General features: G+C 40.9%; 1 protein-coding gene across 4 annotated transcripts in view; it reads left to right on the top strand.

Moving 5' to 3' along the window:
* Positions 1 to 41: 41 nt before the first annotated feature.
* The window catches only part of LOC103474721 (uncharacterized), a 69,978-nt gene continuing 45,015 nt past the window's right edge, over positions 42 to 25,004 (top strand). The window contains exons 1-40 of one of the 4 annotated variants that reach the window (XM_081615046.1): positions 42 to 595; positions 692 to 803; positions 920 to 1,007; positions 1,416 to 1,604; positions 1,718 to 1,823; positions 1,939 to 2,172; positions 2,267 to 2,368; positions 2,549 to 2,740; positions 3,018 to 3,128; positions 4,826 to 5,018; positions 5,134 to 5,270; positions 6,142 to 6,366; positions 6,579 to 6,720; positions 6,827 to 6,950; positions 7,344 to 7,535; positions 7,631 to 7,768; positions 9,288 to 9,470; positions 10,521 to 10,715; positions 10,867 to 11,015; positions 11,102 to 11,270; positions 11,357 to 11,491; positions 11,860 to 12,012; positions 13,226 to 13,427; positions 13,571 to 13,711; positions 13,800 to 13,985; positions 14,238 to 14,309; positions 14,703 to 14,829; positions 14,922 to 15,055; positions 15,382 to 15,579; positions 15,773 to 15,922; positions 16,424 to 16,603; positions 20,276 to 20,392; positions 21,073 to 21,222; positions 21,355 to 21,507; positions 22,509 to 22,724; positions 22,982 to 23,086; positions 23,648 to 23,792; positions 23,893 to 24,104; positions 24,298 to 24,516; positions 24,657 to 24,760. In XM_081615046.1, coding sequence (XP_081471172.1) covers positions 508 to 595; positions 692 to 803; positions 920 to 1,007; positions 1,416 to 1,604; positions 1,718 to 1,823; positions 1,939 to 2,172; positions 2,267 to 2,368; positions 2,549 to 2,740; positions 3,018 to 3,128; positions 4,826 to 5,018; positions 5,134 to 5,270; positions 6,142 to 6,366; positions 6,579 to 6,720; positions 6,827 to 6,950; positions 7,344 to 7,535; positions 7,631 to 7,768; positions 9,288 to 9,470; positions 10,521 to 10,715; positions 10,867 to 11,015; positions 11,102 to 11,270; positions 11,357 to 11,491; positions 11,860 to 12,012; positions 13,226 to 13,427; positions 13,571 to 13,711; positions 13,800 to 13,985; positions 14,238 to 14,309; positions 14,703 to 14,829; positions 14,922 to 15,055; positions 15,382 to 15,579; positions 15,773 to 15,922; positions 16,424 to 16,603; positions 20,276 to 20,392; positions 21,073 to 21,222; positions 21,355 to 21,507; positions 22,509 to 22,724; positions 22,982 to 23,086; positions 23,648 to 23,792; positions 23,893 to 24,104; positions 24,298 to 24,516; positions 24,657 to 24,760 — 6,168 coding nt within the window. In that variant the 5' untranslated portion in view covers positions 42 to 507. The remainder of the gene's footprint in view (positions 596 to 691; positions 804 to 919; positions 1,008 to 1,415; positions 1,605 to 1,717; positions 1,824 to 1,938; positions 2,173 to 2,266; positions 2,369 to 2,548; positions 2,741 to 3,017; positions 3,129 to 4,825; positions 5,019 to 5,133; positions 5,271 to 6,141; positions 6,367 to 6,578; positions 6,721 to 6,826; positions 6,951 to 7,343; positions 7,536 to 7,630; positions 7,769 to 9,287; positions 9,471 to 10,520; positions 10,716 to 10,866; positions 11,016 to 11,101; positions 11,271 to 11,356; positions 11,492 to 11,859; positions 12,013 to 13,225; positions 13,428 to 13,570; positions 13,712 to 13,799; positions 13,986 to 14,237; positions 14,310 to 14,702; positions 14,830 to 14,921; positions 15,056 to 15,381; positions 15,580 to 15,772; positions 15,923 to 16,423; positions 16,604 to 20,275; positions 20,393 to 21,072; positions 21,223 to 21,354; positions 21,508 to 22,508; positions 22,725 to 22,981; positions 23,087 to 23,647; positions 23,793 to 23,892; positions 24,105 to 24,297; positions 24,517 to 24,656; positions 24,761 to 25,004) is intronic. The other 3 variants (XM_081615045.1, XM_008425876.3, XM_081615044.1) reach the window with 3 other exon arrangements.

Here is a 25,004-nt window from a genome sequence, read left to right as displayed (position 1 = left end):
CTGAGGGTGTCGTTTGCTTTTGTAGCTTTCTGTCTGCTGTAGTCAACTTTTAATGCTTCTCTATATTTGAATTATGGATTTTTCAATTATTTTCCTGGGAAAACAAAAGTGTACCTTGTTTGCATCCATTTATTCCATGCAAATAAATGACTTTGACATATTCTGTCTTAAATCTCCCTGCTTACAGTGAATGACAGCTCATGCGTAACATAAATAATTTGCTGTGATCCACGATAACAGAAACAACTAGGCTAGTGTTTGCACTTGCTCATGCATAATGAAAGTCACAGATACAGTTACAGAACCTAATTGCACATCACTGTCAGCTTGAGTCACCACCTGGGAATCAAATTTCGTGCTCATTTCACTTTCAGGCAAACAGGCCTCTCACTTTTTTTTGTCTTGGCTCTAAACATTTATCCGTGTAGGATTAGACCAAAAATGCTGTGCTCTGGAGATGGAGAAAACCTGTAATATGCTCTTGTACACAGGATTAGACATCCAGATATGATGTGTTTGGCGAGGGCTATGTATTTGCTGTGTGTTTTAGCTCCTGGGGGTTTTCTGCTGCTCATGCAACCTGGAGCTGCTTCAGGTAAGAAAAACAATCTTAATGCTTTTATTATTTCCTAAAGTACATTTATCAACATAATGACCAATTTCTACATTCTCCCTATTTTGGTGTGAGAAGTTCCAGAGGGGAGTGCAGAGCTTATTCTCAGTGAGGAAGTGTATGTTGGTGTGTGTCCAGAAGGAAAGTACTTCAACCAGCAGCTTTGTTTGGATTGTCCTTCTGGTCACTTGTAAGTCGTCAGGCATATTTGAAACTATAGGACTGTGTTTTATTTATTTATTTTTACGTGGGATAGAAGAAATTAATAATTGATGATGTTTCGCCTACTTCATTTCTGCTCTATAGCTGCCCTGGAAATGTATCTGCACCTAATCGATGTCCAGCAGGAACATTCAACCTCTACACAGGAAAAATCAGCATCGATGACTGCAAGGTAAAACACTCTTTTACAAGCCTCTGATTGATTAGGCCCAAATGTATGATTTACATTCAAATTGCCCTTTCACAACTATTTTACTTGTTATAACACTGAATTAAAAATAATCAAGGAGAAACGTTTTCCAAGCATTTTGACACCGAAATGTTGTAGTTACAGCTTGCAGTGCTTTCAAATATTCGGATGCTCCTTCAACTTCCCAAATTTTTGTTACTTTACAATCACAAATAACTAGCTCCTGTAATGGCAGCAAAAGGCGGTTATGCCAAGCTTGAACTCAGAAAGCTGAATATAAATACAAATCTTTCTATATTTATTTAAATACGTATCGCCTAAAGTCATATTTGTATATAGGCCTATTAAGTGCCTTTATGTGAGCTCACTGCTGTTTGCTGTGTGTTGCAGCCTTGTATTCCAGGCCTGATCAGTTCAGAGGACAGAGTGGATTGCCGGCTGTGTCCTGCAGGCTTTTCATGTGACGTCACCAATGGAACACTTTATTTATGCCCAGCAGGACTACATTCACCCGAAGGGGTCCTACAGTGTCTGACCTGCCCTTTTGATTCTGTTTGCAAGTTTGGGCTTCCTTATAAGGTCACCATCAACTATTAAAGACATGAAAAGAATTGAAAACGCTTTTACAGCTTGCTGCACAAAAAGAAAATTTACTTGTATTTTTTTTTTTTACGGTTTTTATGTGCTCACAGTGTGCACCTGGAAAGGAGCCCGACGTGGATCACACTGAATGTATTGACTGTTTCCCGGGTTTTTACTCCACTGTTTGTACGGCTCTGTGTCTACAGTGTCCCGCAGGTAGTGCTTCCAGAAAATATTACTTCTCTTCAGCTGTTGCGTCTGTTCTATTTGATAGTTGAATGTCATAAATGTGTGCCAGAATACCAAAGATTGTGCCTTATGGCTGCTGTAGGAAATTACTGTCCAGACAGTGGGATGTCGCAGCCGCTCCCCTGTCCTGCTGGTTGGACCTCCACACCTGGACAGACTTCCTGCCGTAGGTGTAATGATACATCCTTGCTGTGTGGGGGCGCTGTGGCTCCCCGCTGGAGCCAGTCTGTGCACAGATCTGGCCAAGCCAACACCTGTAGACCGGGAACCTACAAACCTGTAAAGGAAGATGGAGATTGTATTGCCTGTCCAAAGGGTTAGTGTTAAATATTGCTTTAATATTTTAGTAGGGTTTTTTTTTTTTTGCTCCCAGAAAGAAACCAAATATGAGTCGTTTATCTCGTTGTTAGGTCATTATTGTGTGGGAGGTGTGGCTTTACCCTGTCCTGCAGGGAGTTATGGTCCTAAAGAAGGTCTGCAGAGACTGAAAGACTGTGCAATCTGCCCTGCCGGTACATCAAGCTCTCTAAATGTTTTCAAGTCCAAAGATTTGCACAGAATCTGTGGGCTTTCTAATTGCAGTTCCTCAAGCCGAAGGAACTAAGTGTTTTCCATCTTTATAAGTATCATCTTACCATACAGGCTGTGTCCTTTACAAAATGTTCTTCTAATCTATAAATACTTTTCTCAAGGGTTTTACTGTCTGGAAGGGAGCTCACAGAGACCCACCTCCCAGTTCATGTGCCCACAGGGCTATTACTGTGAAGAGGGCACCGCCACCCCTCATGGGTCACCTTGTCCTGCTGGTACATCAGGGGAACAACTGGGTCAGACAAGTAGGGCAGCCTGTAAAAGATGCAAAGAGGGACGCTTCTGTCCCGCAGGTTAGTCTTTGTTCTGATAAAACTCACTTCACTGGAGCAACAGATACTGAAATACAAATAAAACATGTCCCAGAAAGTAAATGTTTCTCACTTGAAGAAAGAAAAGCACACACACACACATGCATGCACACACGCACACACAGGTAGTTAAACGTATCACCAACAGACATTGTGAACAGAGTTCATTTTGTAAAATGCCCTGTACTTATGAAAGACTTCCTCAAAGTTCAGTGAGATTTTTCCAAACGTTTCATGCTTCGTGTTTGACCTTAAACAGGGTCTTCAGGTCCAGGTTTGCCTTGTGCTAGAGGAAGGTTCTGTCCAGCTGGCACAGTGGAGGAAGTGACTTGTCCATCAGGCACCTTCACCCCTCACCAAGGAGCTATAAGTGAGTTTTCTACATGGGCAGTTTCAGACAGAAGTGCAGATGCCATAAGCATGTCATGTTGATTTTGGACTTTATTTAAACTGTGGTTCTTCACAGTGTTGAAGTTATGCACACAGGCTCAAATATTTTTCATATAGATCTCATTTAATTGAGTACCGTATTTTCCGCACTATATGGCGCACCGGATTATAAGGCGCACCTTAAATAAATGGCCTATTTTAAAACTTTCTTCATTATAAGGCGCACCGCACAGACGCTTCAGTTTGGGTTGCCAGTTTGTTCCGTACTCTATTATTACACATCCACATTTGTAAAGAAGTGGTCACAGAGTACTTTATATAGTAGTCTGCCCCAGTCATTGTTTCACTCACGATGTTGGTGTTGCGATATTGTGCCCAACTGCTTTCTGGGTAACACAGACCAACCGACACGCTGCCGCCGCAGTCTCTGTCTCTCTTCCCCGCCCCTCTGCCCCCTGGCTTTAAATGTATTATCAAACTTTATTAACAAACCAGCGTTCTGACAACTATCCCAGCATGCACCGCACACTTCTTCTTCTACAGGGGAAAATGAAGTCGGTGGCTGCTTACCGTAGTTGCTAGACCTGTTGTGGCTCAATATTGGTCCATATATAAGGCGCACCGGATTATAAGGCGCACTGTCGGCTTTTGAGGAAATTGAAGGTTTTTAGGTGCGCCTTATAGTGCGGAAAATACGGTAGTATGCTCTTTGAAGCTATCAATAAGATTGTGGCATTATTCTGGTTTGATATTTAACCACTATTATTAGGGAGTTTTTTATGTTAAAACCTTTCATTTCAGGGATGGTTAACAATTAAGAGCTGAGGTCAGGGTCTTTCAGCAGACCTGGAAGACCTGCTGAAAGGTCATTCGGGTTGGTTTGGGACAGCTGGTTTGTTCCAAAACCAATCTTAATAAGTGTTTTGGATCAAAATATCATTTGTTTCAACTCTTTCAGACTCTGACCTCAATATTGTTGACAGTCTGTGGACCATTTTAAAATGAGACTAACTACAATATTTAACCAAATTGATGGAGATTTTATGATAGTTGGACAACAGCTGTGGTAATGGTACATCCTGTGGGGGTGTATGAAAAGATTTGTTAATAATTGTTCTGAACAACAATAGAACATTTTCCCCTAGAATAAAAACAGTTCACATAAAATAATTAAAAACTCATAATTAATGAGGTATCCAAGTACATTGGGATATGTAAACACCAACCAGAATTGTTTATATATACATATACTCATTTTTGTTGGAAATTACATAAACAAATCACATGTTGGCAAACCTTTTACTGCAAATGAAAAACGTCTTCCACTGTTGTTTGGTTTTTAGATGTCTATATTTTGCTTACATTTAATTTAATTCCATCTTTGATTTCATTTTCTACAGTTTTGCAAACAATAATTCAATATTTTTATGCTAGTCCAATCTTTTCATGAGGTGAAAGGCTCACCGATTGCATAAATTACTCAGTTGCTAAAGGTTCCCCTGAGAAACCACAATATCTAGATGGAAAACCGCAATGGACAGATGCCAAAGAGGGCAAAAAGTAACAAACTGATTAAGAAGAAAAAAGCTAATGAGAAAAAACTCACAACTTATCATAACAAAGGAGGTTTATGTAACAGACCTAGATTGACTTCAGTATTCTAACTTTTCCTTCCAGGTGTGAAGGATTGTCTTAAATGTCCACCTGGTTTCTACTGTCCAAAGGGGACCAGCGACCCGATGCCCTGTCCAGCAGGGTCCTTCAACCCCTTAGAGGGGCAGGATGAGGTGGCTGATTGCAGAGAATGCTACCCGGGGAAGGCCTGCACACAGATAGCGCTAAAGGCTCCAGATGTAGACTGCATGCCTGGGTAAGCAACCTGTTCAGAAACACGAAAATATTTCATCAAGAATGCTTCCGTATACTTCTGGTTTTGTTACTTTAAGTATGATGAGAGAGCAGTTCTAAGGGATTTGTCTGCATAGGTTCGTGTGTCCTCCTGGCTCATCAAAACCCAACGCACCAGCCAACGCCTGCCCTCCGGGAGCGTTTAGCAATCGCATCAACCTTACTGACCGCTCACAGTGTCAGCTGTGCCCAGCACAATACGCCTGTCTGAGAGGTTACTTTTTCATGTTCAGCATCTTCTTTAAAAGGATTTGCATAAGGAAAAACAAGATCTGTTTTTATGCCTTACATAGATTGGTGACATCTCATTCTAATTTACAGTGTGTTACAAAGTATTCATGTCGCTTGAAATGTTCCACTTTTGTTACAAATGTCAATATATTTTCTTTTGATTTGATACACAAGTTTAATTATTGTAAAGCGTAAGACACAGGATGTAAACATTTTACCCATAAAAGTCGTGGCATTCATTAAAGAGTACAGCCACTTTAATTCTGGTTACTCCTAAATAAAATCTATCAAGGCCAATTTCAGAAGTTAACTAATTACGAAAATAAGAAAAAAACCTGTACCACCTGTAGGTAATTTGATTTCAGCATAAATTGAGTTGTTTAACAAAAAACTCAGATGTTTGTCAGAGAACATTAGAAAATAACTAATATTATGGAGAACAATCCAAATGGAAATCTTTGGTAAGATCTGTTTGAATTGACCATAAGCCTATCAGTAAATGGGCAAACAATTTTGAGTCTAATTTTGAAAAGTTGGCAGAAATTTGCAAAAAGACTTTCAGTTTTGTTTGCAGGATTTTTCTGAAACATTTTAAAAACTAGATATTGCATCCTTCTTCACAGATGTACATTATTTTGTGTTTAAAAATATAACATTGAAATTCAATAAATTATATAGAATTTCGTAGTTGTAATGTTACAAAATCTGAGAAAGTTTGAGAGGGTTTGAGGCACTGCAAACGCATCAACAGCAATACTTGAAGATTTAAGAATGGATTATTTATCTTTTCTGCATAACATCAAATTTTTCTTATTGTATTGGTGACTCTTATTTTTTCACTTCTGCTGTTTCAGGAACAGGTGGTATTCAAAGGCCGCCACTTCTTTGTTTCGCTGGACATTATTGTCCCCCTGGAACGATGTTTCCGACGCAGTACAAGTGTCCAGTGGGGACATGGAGCAGTCAAAGCGGACTGGAGGCTGAAGCAGAGTGCCAGCCGTGCCCTCGAGGTTGGTACTGCCTGGCTGGGTCTGCAGCGCCATCAGGCCGATGCAACTCTGGACACTACTGTCCTGAAGGTAAAGATGTACAAGTTGAAGGCACGGGAAGAAAAGTATTTAATTTTTTTTTTTTATTTCTGTCTGACTCTGAAAGTTTTTAAGATTGTATGCAAATGACAAACTTGCAAATTGTCGTTTAAATATCTTTACAACACACTGCAAACGTTTCACTCGTGCTGTAGTCATGAGTCACTCATTCGGATGTAATTATGGGGATGTTGCTTTCTCAGGGACGGCATATGGCACCCAGCACCCTTGCCTTGCAGGCACCTACAGCATCCAAATGGGCAACAGATACAGGGAGGACTGCTTGATTTGTCCCGAAGGGTCATTCTGTCAGCTGGGCACCTCCAAACCCTCACCTTGCCCTCCGTGCGTAAACAGAACCTCTGAAATAAGATGTGTGCTTTTTTGATAAGAGAATAAAGCAGGTGCAAAAACTGTGATTCAGTAACTGTGTCTGCTCTGTCACTCTCAGCTCCTCATTTCGCCGCCTGAAAGGAGGTCGAAGGCTGGAGGACTGCTCCCCTTGCCCTGCTGGCTATTTTTGTCCCTACTCGGCCACTATCAACCCGAGAGTCTGCGGAGCTGGCAGCTACTCTGTAAGACCCCATTAAACACAAGCCAGTGTGACTGGGCAACTGACGGCACCAGTGGAAACCAGCGCTGGTGTAGTCCCATCACTCTGGAAACGGTTTTGATTGTCCTATTTTTAGATTACATTTACCACCCACATGCATTCGCCTTATATTACTCACCTACTGTGTACATCTGTAAATGCCAGCAGGAGGTGTAGTATAGTGCTTTTGATACATCGTCTTTTTTCTTTTGTTTCCTCCCAATTTGAGGCCTTCTTAACGTTCCAGCATTTTTCAGAGTCAAATATTTCTTTTTCGCAAGTTGCCAGTGTGCGTTTCGCCGTCTCCCACCTCCATACCGGTTGATATCTTTAACTTCAACTCCCTGAATGTTTCTTCTCATTCTCTTGTGTGTAGGATGAGGGCTATGTGGAGTGCTCTCCGTGCCTACAGGGGCATTACTGCAGTAACGAGACCACCAGCGAGGAGGCCATGCTGAGTGTCATGGTGTGCCCACCTGGTTTCCTCTGCTCTCAGGGTTTGGCCAGAGACCCACAGAGATCAGCCACACTGTGCCCTCGAGGTTTTTACTGTCCCGGAGGAGGCATTGTGAGTCCTGGAGTAGGGAAGCGGATGACTGTAGCGAATATAAATAAAAGCACACCGCATCTTGAATTAATCTGCCTGCAAATTTAAACACACAGGACCCAAACCCCATTCCATGCCCCAACGGGACATACAGTTCGTCTCCTGGTCTGCGTGACGTGTCTCAGTGTGTCCAGTGTCCCGAGGGGAAGTATTGTTACACCCAGCAGCCTCAGGAGCAGCCTATCACCAGGCCTGTAAGAAAAGAACTGAATTTAAGATGAAACGCCTTATTCACTTTACAAGCTACCACACGGACGAGGGCAAATTTGTTGGCTTTACTGGCAAAGGCGTGTGAAACAAAAATATATATATATTTGATTACATGATCTCATGCAGAATTGAAAAATCCATTAAAAAATTTATTCCAAGACTGGGTGGGAAGAATTAAAAGTGAAGAAAAAAATATTAACAGTCACCAATGGTACATCTGCTGGTAAACCAAACAATCCCTTTCAAGTAAAACATAAGCTTCTACACTCCTCTAATTAGTATTCACTGATATATAAAAGTGACACAGTGGCCCATTTCCCTTAACAGATGGAGTAAAACAAGAAAACAGGTGTTTTGTGTAGAGGATGGTAAGAGACATAAAGAAAAACTTCTTATCTGCTGGAAAAGTACAGCAAAAAGAGGAGTCCTTGGGTCACTGATTCTGCCATTTCCAAGGCTGTAGAGTTATGTAAAAAGATGTGTAGGGTGAGCAGAAGAGAAGAAAGATCTAGAGAGGATCCAGTACTCTAGACAGTTTAGAGCTGTGATGCTCAAACTTTTCGCCACACTGGGAAAAAACATTTACGGAGAAAGTCCATTTTTGTGACTTCTTTTTATCTTGATCTAAAAGTACAATATTTTAATGAAACAAAGTTGTCTGATAGGGGATCTGTAGGTCATTTGCCTCACAAAAAAAGCTCTGAAATTTTGTAGTTTGCATCTTTCCAGAATTGTGGTAGTGGGCCAGACAGAATCCTTCTAGTGGCTGCAAACAGTGTCCACCCTTTTCTAAACCCATGATTTATGGAGACTGAGCATAGAGGAATAGTGAAAGACACCCTAATTTTAATCAGCAAGTGCACATAAATTAAGTTTGGTTGGGAATTTTTTTCAGTGTGGAGTTATACCACTATGACAAAATATGTATTTTTTTTTTGCTTAAAGTTGCAATAGGTAACCTTTATACAAATATGTGTTTGTTTATTTCTTTTTTAATTTTTTTTTAACATATTTGTTACAACTATTAGTATGTCCTGACTCAGGACAGTAGAATATTAGATAGATGTGAAAAAGATCAGGCTTCTCTGGCTCCCTCCAGTGGTCCCACTGCTATCTGCAGAAATGCCCTGCTCTTCATCAGAAACAACCAATCAAAGCCAGGAGGAGGGACTTAGCACTCACGCTCTTGCATGCGCTGCCCCATAGTTCATTCTCCATGTTTTAATGGTGGAGAAACAAGCTTACTTTACAGGAAAACATTTTTTCCAGCCATTTTTCTAGCCTGCGCATACACCACAGGTTCCACTGTGGGAGAATCGAATTTTCAAGGTTTACTCACAATTCCCTAGTAGTGCATCTTTAAGGTTTTTTGTACATTTTTTTTTTTTACCAGCAATGCCAGTAAATCAGTTAAGGTTTATAGTGACTTGTGCATGTATAAGGTTTTTCAAATCTTTATTTGTATTTCACTGTGAATGTTTTGTGTGTATTCTCATACTAAAGACAGAGCCATGTCCTGATGGGCACTATTGCCCCCCAGGGACCGGCCACCCCTACACGTACCCCTGTCAGGTTGGCAAGTTCAGGAACAACACGCATGGTCACACTGGAGAAGTCTGCATTTCATGTCCATCCAGGCATTTCTGCAGCCAACTGGGAATGGATCTGCCTTTACTCTGCCCTCAGGTGGGACCTGAAGGGATCCACAATAGTTGAACGTGTTGGCCTAAATATGTTGTAATTTTCCAATTAACTGAAACAATGCTGTTTCTGACGCATCAAAACTCATAATTCAAAACAATTCGTATCTTTTGGTATGTTTTTCCTCAATGGAGGTTGCCATTTTTTCACCTGCGCTATACATGCTGGGTTGATGACGCGTTTCAGCCTGTTCTGTAATGGAATCTACACAGGAAGGCTAACTTTACCCGAGTTGTTGTTTATCATGTTGCTTTTGACTGGTGTAAATTTAGACAATGCCACACTGTGTCGCTGTTGACTGTAATTCAAAAAATAAAATAATGAGGCGAGTTTGCGTCGCTTCCCACATGGAAACCCCCATGGTGGAAAACAACCAAACACAACTTCTGAAATACCCACACTTGAGTCTCAATATTTCTCTCCAGAAGACTTTTGATCATGTGTACGAGCAAAACTTGGTTGTTATTTTTGCAAGCTAAAACCAAATGCCGTGCCGACAAAGCAACTAAACCCCCTTGCCAGCTAGTGAGCGAAAGACGTTGGGAGAGACATCAGAGACTGGCAATACTGGAAGCTCTATTTTAATGATAACAGCTTTTACTGCAGCTCTTATCGGTACTAAATGTGAAACCAGGAACCCGACAGCGCACCGAAAACTGAATCCTAAACAGATTTTACTGGACCGGACACAAAGCTACTTACCAGATCACACAGTCCGACCAGAGATATGTGTCATTTGTTTCATTTATGAAGCTTGCGTAATCGGACCAAGTGTACGTCATTTACCGAGGATGCATTGCACCATAAACAAATGTATAACAACTTAACAGCCTACAGTATTATTATTGTATTCTTTTTACATCTAAAATAAATATTTCTCAAATAAAGTCTATTGTTAGAACTAATCATGGATCCCTTTAAAACAAATTCACTCGTTTCTCTTTAAAGACAGAAATAGCAGATTCCTAAATTGCTCTCAGATTACATAAAAACGCAATCGACATGATATGTCATCTCATCCATTACTCATTTCAGGGGTCTTACTGTCCAGACGGCACCTCCACTCCTAAGCCTTGTCCCGAGGGAACCTACAGCTCGCACTCTGCTCTCAGTGAGCTCTCACAGTGTGCCCCTTGTGGCGGTGGACAGTATTGCAGCGGTGTCGGACTGACAAAGCCTTCTGGAAGCTGCAAAGAACGTTTCTACTGCAGAGTGGGAGCTAAATCTGCAGTACGATTCTGTTATTGCTGTGAAAGAAGCAGCAGTGCCTAAATATTTTACTCCACATATATTAGGAAATCTTTTTTTATCCAGAGTCACTTTCAGAGCCAGTGGATTTTTGCTTCTTTTCACATGGGGTGCTCTGTTTATTTATGTCCAGACTCCAGCCGATGGACCAACAGGAGGTTTATGTCCCCCTGGAGGCTACTGTCCTCTGGCTTCAACCTCTCCCATCCCCTGTCCGTCTGGCACTTTCAGCAACAGCTCTGGCCTCAGCAGCCCTGAGGAGTGTGTTAGCTGTCCGCCTGGGTAATTCAACTCAAACTAAATCGCCATTTTTGAGAGCAAATACATTATTTCCATGTACAACCACATTCTCACTCTCCCTATCTCAGTTTTTATTGTTTAGGCTCCAACAATACCTCACCGTCAGGACTTTGTTTTCCTGGTTTCTACTGTACTGGGGGATCTTCATCACCAATTCAGAATGAAGTAGAAGAAGGCTTTTATTCCTTGGTAGGAGCAGCCAGGCCGGAGCCATGTCCTATAGGCACTTTTCAGCCGGTAGGAAGTAATAAATACATTAAATCTGATGGTGCCAATCTTAAGTTGCGACGCTTATTTTACCTAAAAATACAAAAACTTCCCAGCGTCGAGGTGCAGGTTCATGTGTGGCATGTCAGGGAGGCAGGCTGTGCAATCGAACAGGCTTGTCCCAGCCACCAGTCTGTCCCACAGGACACTACTGTCCTCCTGGGTCCTCTACTGCACGGCCCTGTCCTTCGGTCAGTATCTTCATGTTTTTTTCTCTTTGTGACGTTTCTGTCTCACTGCTTCGATGTTGCTACAAAAATATAATTTTTTTTTTTACGAATTCCTTGTTTACCTGATAATTACAAATGCTACTGTGTGAATGAGTAGAGATGAGAACCCTTAATGCTCAAAACAGTCTCGGCTCACTTAGAGCGTTAAGAAATCTGATCAGCATCAAACTTCCTACACTTTTGCTGCCTCTGCACGGCTGTTTTCTCATGAAATGACTAGTTTTTTTGGGCAATCTAAAATGTACCATTGCGTTCATCAACTATATCAATAACGCTGACATTCTGAATGCAGTTTATGCAAATGATGGTGAATAATTCATTTTTTCCAGGGCACTTACTCTGACCAGCTAAGTGGTGAGGATGTGAAGCATTGTCGACCATGTGAAGCAGGTTCATTCTGCAGCAGAGCCGGCCTCTCCAAACCTCAGGGTCTCTGTGACCCGGGTCACTACTGCACTTCTGGAGCCACCACAAGCTCCCCTGTAGGTTCTGGTAAAACATCCAAAACAATTCGGATGTGCGCTTTTAAATCGAATCGTATGCGTCGACTTGGAAAAGTATTTCATGACAGAAATTCATGTCTGCGAAGACATCAGAGGTTTCACTGAGGACATTTGTGAACAAACAGCATCATCAAGACTTTTTTGATTTAAAGCAGAGTTAAATTAAGAACCAGTATGTAAAGCTTTAAGTTATTCTTTAAATTCTTTCCAAATTTTGTAATGTTATGGGGTAACTACAAATACATCCACATATGGCTCTCTATTTAAGATGGCAGGAGGAATCGGTCAAGGAAGCAGCACCTATGTTTGCTCTAGAAGAACTGCACAGATCGTGTCTCTGGAAGAATAATTTCTGAACATGACTGTTGAGTGAAACCACATAAAAACACTGTTTGTGGTTTTTTACAAAAAATATAGCAGACACAAATCAAGCCATAAAAAAGTGGTTCAGATGGTTTAATCCAAAGTATCACAAGGCATGAATTCACTTGCTTCACTTATTTAAACCAAATCTTGAAAACCATCTATTGTCTTTCTCCCTTTTTACAAATACATGCTACACTGTGTAGAAAATGCTTCAAACGTTTTGGTGTCTTGAGTTGTACCTGCTCTTTCCTTCTTGTGGGTAAAAATGTTTGACAAGCAGTCTGCCAGGTGCTTGTTTGTGCTTATAAATCAGTTTTTGCTCGAGTCGGGCAATTTGTCAGCATGGTGCCACGTATGAGCGGGGGAGGGACCTGAGGAAGGGAGAAACAGGATAATTAAAGAGGGAGAAATGTCCTGATTTTGTTTTTTTTTTTTTAATGAATTAAGCTGCACACGACTTTCACGTTTAAACGCACTTTTACGCAGTTATTTTCATGTCAATAGCGCGAATACAAACCCAGAGGAATATTTTGTTCCTTTCTATTTGGTAAATAAATAACTGCAGATCTTCATTTGGAAAAGCCGTTGATGGTGCGTAGGAAATGAGTGACAGGCACCAGCCTCGACTGCCCACATGTCTTACTTTAAAGAACATTCGAGATGAAGCCAACGTCATGTTTTTGACGTCCAAGAATATTTATCTAAACAAAATGTTTAGTTTGACACCCTGAGGACACCTAGTGCTCTCCATTCTTTTTTGCTGCAAATTAGGAGAGAAATTAACATTATTTAAGAAGTAGACTGATATTTGATTTAATTCCTACAGGCAGCTGTTGCTACCGGTGACGTGTGTCCTGCAGGATACTTCTGTCTGCGGGGGACAAAGTTCCCACAGCAGCATCCCTGTCCTGTAGGGACCTGGAGTATCTCAGCGGGAGGCCAGAACCTGTCCTCCTGTTGGGCCTGCCCACCCGGAGTCTACTGCAACAACACTGGACTCAGTCAGCCGTCAGGATTATGCGACACAGGTGTTTCTTTGTCGATCAGTGATGCGTCCAATTCCCAAAAAAATTACAATGTTTTGAAAATGAAAGATGCATCAACCACGCTGAATTATTTTGATCAGTTTAGTTATAATTTCTGGTGTAATGTTGCTTTATCTAATTTATAGGTTATTACTGTTCAGGAGGAGCAAAGTTTTCAAAGCCATCTGATGGTTTAACGGGGGACATTTGTCCAGCTGGACACTATTGTCCCCTAGGGTCAGCTTTTCCAATCCCTTGCCCTGATGGGACTTACTCAAACAGTACAGGTATAACACATTCCTGAAAAAGCAGCTTACTGGGTGGGTATCAGAGATGTGCACAAAAACGTACATCTCTTTGTCTTCTTGACTAAAGGGTCAGAAATGTGTGATGAGTGTCCATCGGGGACGTACTGTCTGTCTGGAGAGGGCGTCCAGCCATGTCCAGTGGGTCACTACTGTCTTGGTGGGGGGGTGGAAGGCATCTTGCCTTGCCCGCCTGGCACATACAGCCCTCGGTTTGGTCTTCGTCGGGTAGAGCAGTGCCTCGTTTGTCCAGCAGGTGGGAGTGTTGTGGCATCATTTTTAGCACTCATTGGTATTCTGCACATAAGAACTGCTGCTGAAATGGATTTTAATTTATTAAGCTGTAATTTATTTACTGGATGGATTGAAACTAATTGATAAAAATTAAAGGCAATAATTCACAGTTTAATTGTATTTAATGAACTAAATGAGAAATATATTATGATGTGATGAAGGCTTTGCTACGAACACTTTTCATGCATTACAGCAACTTCAATGGTTTCTGCAGGTTTCTTTTGTGACGACTGGGGTCTGTTTGAACCTACTGGACTCTGTCAGTCTGGGTACTACTGCATAGCAGGTACAATGCATGCCTCAAAAAATATTCAACCACAATCTGATGGGATTGTGTAGTGGAATTTCATGGTAAATGGAAATAATAAATACAAATCTGGAAAGCGTGGCCTGCATTAATTTTAGTTCCCTGTTTACTCATCTGTTTTTACAAAACAGCTAAAGCTCAGTTCTACTGGATGGACAGAGTGATTTTGATCGTGAATTTCCCACCTAGAATCCCAACATAATATAATTAAACCTTTGGTTACAAAATGTGAATCGCCTCAGCAGTATGACAGCATACCTAGATGCTCACTATTATTTATTACTCAAACTAAAAGGCCTGTTGCTGTACAAACACTGTTATGACAAAGTGAAACCACTGAGTACACCTCACTGAAATGCTCGTCTTTGCAAGGTGTGAACTTTGAGAATCCCGATGGGAACTTCAGCACGGGAATCGGAGGAGCATGTCCGCAGGGAAGCTATTGTCCTGAGGGCACCAGTCTTCCTCTGCCCTGTCCACCTGGCACTTACTCTGACAGGTTTCATTGACCTACATAGTAAAATTAATACATTTTTTTTACCGACTTTAGATAGTTTACACTGACGGTCTTGACATTTCCTCTGCTTGCAGACTTTATCTGACAGAAGCCTCTGGCTGCAGTCCATGTCCAGCAGGTCAATACTGTGGCACCACAGGACTCACTCATCCATCTGGTCTGTGTCAGGCAGGAACCTATTGTCCAGGTGGAGACACAGCAAGCACAGGTAGGAAGTAGGAATACTGATGTATCTGAGTTTTTTTTTATTATGTCTCCTTGTCTGATCAGTGAGGAAGAAAGAAGGTGTCTTTCTCACCTTTGAGCTTGGAAACATGACGGATTAAAATCATACTTTTTGGATTAAATGAATCTTTAGAATAGAAATATCTTAAATGACCATCATTTAGGGGAGAAACACGCGAAACTCAAATGTGTGAGTGTGAACAAGTGATTACAATCTTGAAACTTTAAGCAGATTCATCACATTAAAGGCTCGAAGCAGTGATCATTTCAGCATCCTTCCATCACGTCTAATTTAATTTTCCTCTTCAGGCTCTGAAGGAGGACTTTGTCCATCAAGTCATTATTGCCCTGAGGGGAGCTTCAGCCCAGTGGCCTGCCCAGCTGGAACCTACAGCAACCTCACAGGTCAGGCGGCGTGTTCGCGCTGCCCGGCAGGATATTACTGCCCGGAAAAGACCGACAACTTCTCCAAGTTCCCCTGTCCCCCTGGGTTCTACTGTCCTGATGGTACTGTCATCCAAAAGGCTTATCAGTCATATACATCTTGAGAAGTGGCCAGAATAGCAGGCGGAGATATTTTTAGCACTTCTGTATGGTGTTTGCTTCAGTAAACCTCCCTCCTCAGCTTTGCTGCTTTGTAAATATCTGAATGAAATTAATGTTTGTTTTATTTTTTTTATTTTTTTTGCTAAATGTAAAGGAACTAAGCATGCCACCCAGTTTCCTTGTCCTCGTGGATACTACAACCCAGAGCCCATGACTCAGAGTCTGGACAGCTGCCTGCCTTGTCCTCCAGGACACTACTGTGAGAAGGAGCGGCTGACCAAAGTGTCTGGAAAATGCAAGGCTGGTGAGTAATGGTGTCTTTGTTCATTTCTTCCGAGCTCACAGTCACGCAGCCTAGTTTCCCAGTGTCAGGACTTTGTCCTCTGCGCCAGCGTGTTTTGGCTTCAGGGCCGGGCCAACCTGTCCGAAGCAGCCTTTAAGACTTTGAAGAAGACAACAAAGGCTGCGCATGAAGCATGAAACACCGCAACCCAACAGAGGCAGCGTCTCAGCTGCAACAAAAGCTTTTGAATAATTTTCGACGTATCATTTATTCATGCACAAAGATGCACAGGAGAATGGCCCTATCCTCAGTCATATATTACCCACATCTCTAAGGTTGGAGCTTGAAGTACGCCTGTCTGGTTTATTAAGTCGTCTCCTTTCTCAGCAGTGACTCATCCTTCCCACCTTGCCCTGTGCTGCTTCCGTTACTGCAACATTGGATTTCATGTTTTAACCCACGCTGAGAAAGTCGTCACATGACGCCTGATTTGTGTCGTTTTGTGCTTTTTGTTCCTCTCAGGTTGGTTCTGTGTGTCCGCAGCGTGGAACTCGCAGCCCTTTGACCTTGATAATTACACAAATGCCAACTGCCTGTGCCCAGCTACATCCACAGGGGGGCGCTGTCAAGTTGGCTTTTACTGTCCTCTGGGCAGCTCTGAGCCTGTACCCTGTCCTCCGGGAACCTTCTGCAATAAATCAGGTATTTAGATTCTAAAAACCATAACAGCTTTTAATTTTTGTGGGGACCGGCTGTTTTCTAATACATTTCTGTCTCTATATGCTTTGAAAAAGTATTCCTACCGCTTCAAATCTTTTCACATCTTGTCATTTTGTAGTCTCAGATTTTAGGGCATTTTATTGGAGTAAAAAGATTGGGATCTCTGTCCTACTGAAAAGTGAACTATCACTCTACTCTCAAGGCTTTCGCAGCCTGTTAAAGGTTTCTTTTCAGTGTTTGATGATTTTTTTAGCTTTGTTGATCTTCCCATCATCATAAAGCATCCTTCTACACCATGATGCCACCACCATTGGTAATCGTAGGGATGGTATTTGCAGAGCGACTATTAGACATGGCGTGTTACTTTCCTCCCTCCCTGATCCTCTACCTTCTGTTGAGTGTCTAACCAATTTCCTGACTATCTAATATTCTGTTAAATCTTGCTTATGTTGTATGTTTTTATGACTGAAAGTGGACCTAAAACCTCTTACTACCTGACAAAAAACATTTTGTAAAAGGGAGTATTAATCTCAATGGTGGTTTTCTGGCTACTTGAAGGTGAGAATAATAGTTTAAAATAAAATAAACTTTTTTGTGAAGTGCACAAATGTCATGTAAACAGATTCTTCCACAAGAAAACTTTCGTAGTTTCGGTTGTTCTGAGAGAATCTGAAAACCTACAAGCTACCATGAGCTTCAATAAACTCTCTACTGCACTTTCTCTTTCAGCTGTTGTTAGCATAGAATTTGCTGCACTATTGTATCCTCCTTTGTAAATTACTTTGGATTAAAGCTCGTCAGCTCAGCTCTTTCAAAGTTCTGTGACACCTGGGAGGATTATCTGATTAATGTTGTCTCTGCCGGGTCTGTCAGTAAACCTGATATATTGGTAGGTTTGCAGATGCGGAGTGCAGCAGTTCACTGTAAGATTTTTTTCACCTCTGACGCCATAACACGACAGCTCTATTTATATGGCCAGACTGTCTTTTCTAACTAGTCGATTTGTTTCTCTGGAACTCACAACACACTCACATCGCATTAAAAATCTTGGTTTTAACAGTAAAATGTGAATTCATGACAAATGCAGTAATTATTTCATTGTGCGATACAGTTTTAAATAAATCTAGCTGCAGTGGTACGTCATCTCCTCTTCACCAACACCCTTCTCTCTCTAATTTTGTAAGGAAAATCTTACAGCATTCTTCCTTGTTGTTGGACTCCAGCTGTTCAGCAGTGCAAGACTTCCTTTGTTGTTGTTTTTCATTTCAAAGAGCTTTCCATTGGCGGCAGCTCTGGACCTCAGGCATGCCAGTTTTACACATAGTTCCAACAAAATTGCATCTTAAAGCTTTAACACATTAGCAAACTGCATATCTCCTCTTGCCTGCCTCATGCTTTCTGCTTTAAGCTCTTTGTTTTCATCGAGCAGAACGGCCATTCACACACAAGTTTGTGCATAAAAATCTCTTTCAGAGCTGTAGCTTTTCTGTAACTTCATTTTATTGAAATACTTTTATAAATAGATCAACTATTTTTTTGTAATGTTTTTGTGGAGTTCAAGACATCCATTTTTTTTTTCAGAAGTTGTACTTTACGCCTCTACCTGTGTTGCTTAGGGATATAAGCATAATGTGGAATTCCTTCTTTTTTTTATTCAAGCAAAGTTTTCTGACTTGGCATTGCATGGGTGCCTGAATTTGTTGCTCCGGAACATAAATAAATCAGCTTCAGTGATGCCTTCATGGCTGTGGCGTTAGGCCATGCCCTGTGCACAAATGCATCAACATGCATCATTGATTCTTGAGCAGAGTGCTGATAAGAAGTTTAATGATCCCTCCCCCTCACACTCTGGGCTACAAAACATGCCTCTAAGCAATGGCTTACATTTTGATAGATCAGACTTCTGGATAGTTTCTCACTTCATCTTATTCCAGCTAAAATGAGAAAGTGAGAAAGAGGTGGCAGCAGCGATGAATCTTTGTCATAAGTATTTATTTTACTGGATGGTTTTCACTGATTGAGCATCTTGTTTTTCACCTAGTTAGTTGGTTAACTCATTTTTACATTAAAGACAGCCGGGTAATGATCAGAGATTAGAGATATGCTGACACTAAGATCCAATATGATACTATTTGAAAGTTGATTAAAGTATATGGTTGAAACCCTAATAACCTCAGAAGACAACACTACATTTGAGCAGTATTTCATCATCTACATTGATGTTTTGATCATGCACTTCTTACTCAATCACTGACAATCCAGTTACTGTGGTTTCTGTTTTCCTGACTTGTCCTAATTGGAGTTCCTGTGTTAAAATGCTTCTCCAACAGAGTGCTAACTAGACCCAGAGTTCTTGAACTGTCTTACTTAGGTAATGGTACTCAAGTGGTACTCCTGTAGTTGCACACAGGAAATTGTAAAATCTAGTTTTTACATGTAAATACGGTGATAAATAATGGCCAAAATGAGTTGTAAGCGGTTTTTGTCTTGACACAGAAACTATAAAGAGAGCTTCGCTGTACAAGCAGACAACAACAATGCAAGTATTAGGTTCTGTATTTACCTCTGAAATTAGGATGTGCATCTAGCAATGATGCTAGACTAAACTTAACCAATATCCATTTGCAAATTGCAAATACAGCAGGATGCACTAATTGCTGTGCCCGGTAACAAGCCAACCGCTGCAGTACTGGCTAATAGCAGTGTATTATTTTGTGTGTGTGTTATGTATTTACGCACAAACTGAACATGTTCACATGTATACTTTATATAGTACTGTGTGTGAAAATGATTTAATGACCCAAACACCATCAAATATCTTTAAAAGCATCGTCCTAATTAGGACGAGTTAGGACGAGTGAAAAAGTTTTTAATTTTACCTATTGCATTTTAACCTCAGAGCATCTCCTGTCTAATTTAGGAAATTTAAAACTCTACTTCTGCATAAAACGTGAATGCACAATTAAACCACATCATTCAGAACCTGAAGTCATGGCTGAAGTCATGTTAAGTTACTATTTTAAAGGTGCAGTAGTTAAAAATACGGTTTTTGCCTGTTTCTGAAAGCTGTCTCCCTGGCACGACAGAATAATATGAGTCCGATAATTTGTGAAAAATGTGACTTTATCTGTCTCCTGTCTGTGGCCCTACTGCCATCTGCAGAAATACACACCTCCTGGTCAGAAATAATGTGCATAGTTTTATACTTGCTTCTAATCACGTTTCTCCCTTTACACCTAGGCTTACAGCTACAGTCCTTATTAAACCAAAATCTCTTTTCAGCAAAAACTGTTTGCTAAAGCACCACACTTACTCTAGCAGGCTTAATCTCTTTGTTAATATAACTCCTATTTCAGTTTTGCTATTTTTTTTAAACTAAGTTGTGGTCTCCCACTTGAAAAGAGCAGTGTCCTTGTTGCTTTTCATTTTACAAATTAAAAAAACATCCTGCCATCAAACCTTTAAATGAGCAAATTAATTGTAGACCACATCATTCAATTCATTTTGTTTTTATTGTCAGTATTTAAAAAAAAAAAAAATCTGAAATGATTTGAAAGTCTCTGTTTTTAATTGCGTCATTTCAAAACGAGCTGGTTGCATTAAGTCAAAAAAAAAAAACCCAACAACAACAATGTTTTCATGTTATCCAAAAAGGTTTAGCTTTGCCAGTGGGGCCGTGCTCTCCCGGGTATTACTGTGTTCAAGGAGCCACTGAGAGCAGACCAACCGATGGGATAACAGGCAACATCTGCCCTCCTGGGACGTACTGCGGTGAGACCCACATAAGCAAGCTAAAAACTATGTGAAGTTAAAGTGCTCTAGTAGGAGAATAGATCTATGGTGCATTGTAACATGCATTTAACGAGGTGTTGAACAAGGACAATGATAAATTTGTATTACAACAACCATTCCAAATAGTAATGGACCACCCAGGCCAGAAAGATAACACTTTCTTTTTATTGATAAAAATCAGTGTTACATTCCTAAATAAGGAGTGCAGCCTGGGTGGACACACTGAAATACATAACTTTTATAAATTGTTCTTTGTAGCCAAATAGAATAGAGAGCAATAGGGTACTTTTGAAGTATTGTTTTTTTTTTTATTATTATTATTATTTTTATCTTGATTTTATCTTTCCACTTTCACTTCTCGAAAGAGAAAGTGGAAAATAAATTGGATGGGCTGTAGACCTGAAACAATCCAACAGATTTGGGTAGATAAAACTCTTAAATTACCTGTCTGTGTCTGTGTGACTCGGTTTATTTCATTGTGTGTTAGCTTGCTCATAAAATGCCGAAGCATATGGAGTTTTGCCCATACATTCAGCCAAGTTTATTTAGCTATAAATTATCTGCCCCTCTTCATTACCCTGCAGAGGCAATTGATGTGCAAATAAGATGAATGAATAGAAGAATGACTTGATGACTTTTTGACCTCTTTCTTTGTCTAGCGGAAGGATCAGGACAGCCAGAGTTGTGTCCACCTGGAAGCTTCTCCTCTGTGTCTGGTCTGACTAATGAGGCTAGCTGTCAGCCATGTACGGCCGGATTCTACTGTGGAGAAGCGGGACTTAGGACTCCTACTGGACCTTGCAGCCAAGGTCAATCCACAGTCTTGTTTCATGAGTTTATTGTTTGTAAAAAAAAAAAAAAAAAGTTTGCCATCAATTTTTTTTGTTAAAACTCTCCTTTTTTACTTTGATATTTTGACTGTGCTCTATTTAATGCCTCAGGATATTGGTGTCCTCCTGGTCAGAGTGTTGCAACAGCTCTGCCGTGTCCTTCTGGCCATTTCTGCTTAGAGGGGAGTTTAGCTCCAGAGCCCTGTCCATCAAGAACGTACCAGGACAGAGACAAACAGGGATCATGCATGATCTGTGACGCTGGTGAGCGGGACTAAAACTCTTTTTAATCTGAACAAGTTTTATGAATTTTTTTGTCAGGATCGTGAGTTGGTTTGATTATTTAATTCTAGTGTTGGTCTCTTTCTTTGTTTAATTCAGTCTCGTTTAGTTTTACTCGTTTATGTCTCTTTCTTTGTTTAGATCAGTCTCGTTTATGTTTTACTTTAATTCAGTCCTTCCTGAGTGTTTATACTTTATTGGGTTCATTTCTTGTGTCTCGTTATTCTTTATTACTCTAGTTTAATTCTGTTTCTTAAGTCTAGTTATTTATTATTATTGGATTCATTTCCTAGTCCCTTTTATACTCTCACTCAACCCCCTTGTGCCATTTTCTTTCTCTCTGCTCAGCCTGCTGCTTTCTCCCTTCACCCCTGCAACCCGTTAGCTCATCATTGCAGGTCTTTTTTCCACCATTCAGCCTCACAGTATTTAAACCCTTCTTTTGCGCACACTCCTTGCTGGTCGTTCCTGTTATATCCTGTTATTCTCCCCGTTTCTTCCCCATGTTCCTTTGCTTTCTTATCCCTTGGATTTATGTTTTTTGTTCTGCTTTGGCTCCCTGTGCCCACTGAGAGTTTTTGTTTTTTAATTTTTCATTAATACTTTCTACATGCTCCCAGCTCCTGTCTGCATTTTGGTCCATCCTCAAACTCGCACGTCACGACTGAAGGAAAGAAACCAAGCAGCACAAAATAATCAAGCTAGAATTAAATAATCAAAACACCAAAACAACTCAAGAGCTTAACAGTTTTGCTGATTTTTAAAGATTTAGCCATTTAGCCATTTATCGCTGTTGTCCAACTAAAATGACAACTTTCAAAGGTCTACAAATGTATTTGTGAAATCAGATTTTTTAAAAATAATAATACGAGTTTGAATAGATTGTATGCAGTACAGAAAAATGACAGACAGATATACAAACATCTCCACTTTTCATATGTACTGACACTTAATCTAAAAATAAGCATTTCACCTCTTTCAAGGGTACTACTGTGACTTGAGACTGGGTCCTGTCAATGCCTCCTCTCCCAGGCCCTGCCCTAAAGGGCATTACTGCCCTGCAGGTACAGCCCTGGCCAACCAATACCCCTGCCCCATTGGCTCCTTCAACCCAAGTGAGCGAACAAGCAGCCCAGCAGGGTGCGTCCCCTGTCCTGCTGGACACTACTGTCCTTCCGTTGGACTGTCGGAGCCGACAGGTGAGGCGGACACAGTTGTCCTGGCAACAATCCAGCTACCACTGTTTAGATGTATTATGTGTAAAGCCTTTATATGATCTGGTGCATTTTAGTTTTACCAACAAAACTTTCCACAGCAGTTGAACTGTTGGATTAAAAGCAACTCAATTTGTGTGATTTACTTGTTGAATGAGGTCTCTACAAATCTTTAGAGGGCTGTATGTATGTACTGAATAATAAAATTACTGAAAAAATCTGTTATGCCCTTTCATCCGTAGGACCTTGTCATGCTGGATATTTCTGCAAGCTTGGGGCATCTTCTCCTTCCCCCCAGGATGGATTCTCAGGCTCCTTGTGCCCACCTGGTCACTTTTGCCCCTCAGGTTATTTGCCAGCCTTTTCTAAAATCAGCTTGTAGCTGTTTATGCACTGCACATTGTTAAAGCGTTGCTGTTTTTTTTAATACAATGCATATAAACATCCATATGATAAAAGTGCAATGTACACAAACAAATAGAGGAGGATGTTATTACCCTTTTGGCCCATTACACTGTATGGCTGTAATGTATTATTCATGCTAATTACCATTTGGAGGCCATTAGCAAGTTCTGACAACACGTATCTTTCGGCTTCTGCTTTCCTGATGTCTTTGAAATAATTCCAACACATGCCCTCTTTCACTTGGCTGACCCATCTCTTAGAAACCCTGCTGCAGGGCAAACTGATTTGTTGTGAGCAAGCCAGCGCTGCACCCAACACTCGTTCCTTCATAGGAGTGTCTCACTTGTACTCTCGCTCTTACGCTTTGATCGTACCGTGCGAAACATTGCCACGCTATATAGTTTTGCCAGACAATGTGCATGCATAATTTCAACATTATTTTATTATTATTTTTTTGTTCAAACTCCTGTTTAATGCAGTTTTTCTTACTGTTGTCTTTACAGGCGCCGGAGCCCCCAAAGCCTGCCCTGTGGGAAGTTTGTCAAACAGCTCAGGCTTGCATAGACCGGATGATTGTAAAGCGTGTTTGGGGGGATTTTACTGTGACTCTGCTGGCCTCACTAAGCCCAGCGGGTTCTGCAGTAAAGGGTACATCTATTCTGTGTTTTGTTTTTATTTAGTTTGAGTCAAAGTCATTCAAGTCGTCTCGTAATCAAACCGATTTTGTTTTGCTGCGTTACTTACGCAGATATTACTGCATAGAGGGTGCTGTCACATCAACCCCCAGTGATGGGATTTCAGGAGGACCCTGTCCTGAGGGTCACTACTGCCCCGAGGGAACTGTTGAACCTTTGCCCTGCAATCCAGGGACTTATGTGGCTGTAACACATGCGATTCAGTGTGAGCTTTGTCTCCCAGGCTGGTTTTGTGTGTCTGGCTCTCTGTACCTCTGTCCTGAAGGTTTGTTGTTTGTCCTTTTGTTTGCTTGTTTTTCTTAAACCTAAATTGAAAAAAAAAATAAAAATCTTATCCATTAAATTATACCACAACATTGGTGCCAAAAACAGGCACAAAAAAGCATAGAAATGCATCCAAATATTTTTTTATCTTTTCATATTTCTCCATTTCCATGATTTCTGTTTTTGCCTTGTAGGATTTTATTGTCCTGAAGGGACGGGATTTGCCCTGAGAAGCTGTCCAGAAGGAACCTACGGTCCAGATCCTGGCTATTGGTCTGTCTCCCAGTGCAGACAATGCGACGGAGGCCATTACTGTTCTTCCAGAAATGCCACAGCTGTCACTGGACCGTGCCAGGAAGGATATTACTGTTCACATGGAAACGTCTCTCCACAGCCTCTTTCACAGGCTGCAGGTAAACAAATGTCTTTACACAAATGCTCTGCAAAATTACACATTTACTGTAACTGATCCCAGATGTTGTTATGCTAATGTCTTTGTCAATTTGGTAGTGATTATCTGTTAGTGCTCTGTTTGAGACATGTCTCTCGCCAGAAGGAGGACCTTGTCCTGTTGGACACTACTGTCCTCAGGCCACCATCCATCCTCAGCCCTGTCCACCTGGAACATTCTCCATCATCACCAAAGTGGCCTCCGAGGTTACGTTCACTCTGCATGTGATTTTCTTGTCCTCTTTGCAATGACAAAGCTTTCTTTACTTTTACAAAGAATAAGAGGCACAGAGGCAAAAAGTAAAAGTTTTAGACACAAGTCAAAACATAGCAGCATCATACTATGTGAAAACCTATGTGAAAACCTTTCTTTAGCTTTTCTTCAGCTTTTACTTAAAAGCACACATAGATTTTCTTCCACTTTATAACTACCTTATTTTTCGGACTATAA

This window comes from Poecilia reticulata, chromosome 13 (genome assembly GCF_904066995.2).
Source record: "Poecilia reticulata chromosome 13, P_reticulata-male-v2, whole genome shotgun sequence".
NCBI lineage: Eukaryota > Metazoa > Chordata > Actinopteri > Cyprinodontiformes > Poeciliidae > Poecilia > Poecilia reticulata.
This window is presented reverse-complemented; position numbering and strand designations above follow the sequence as displayed.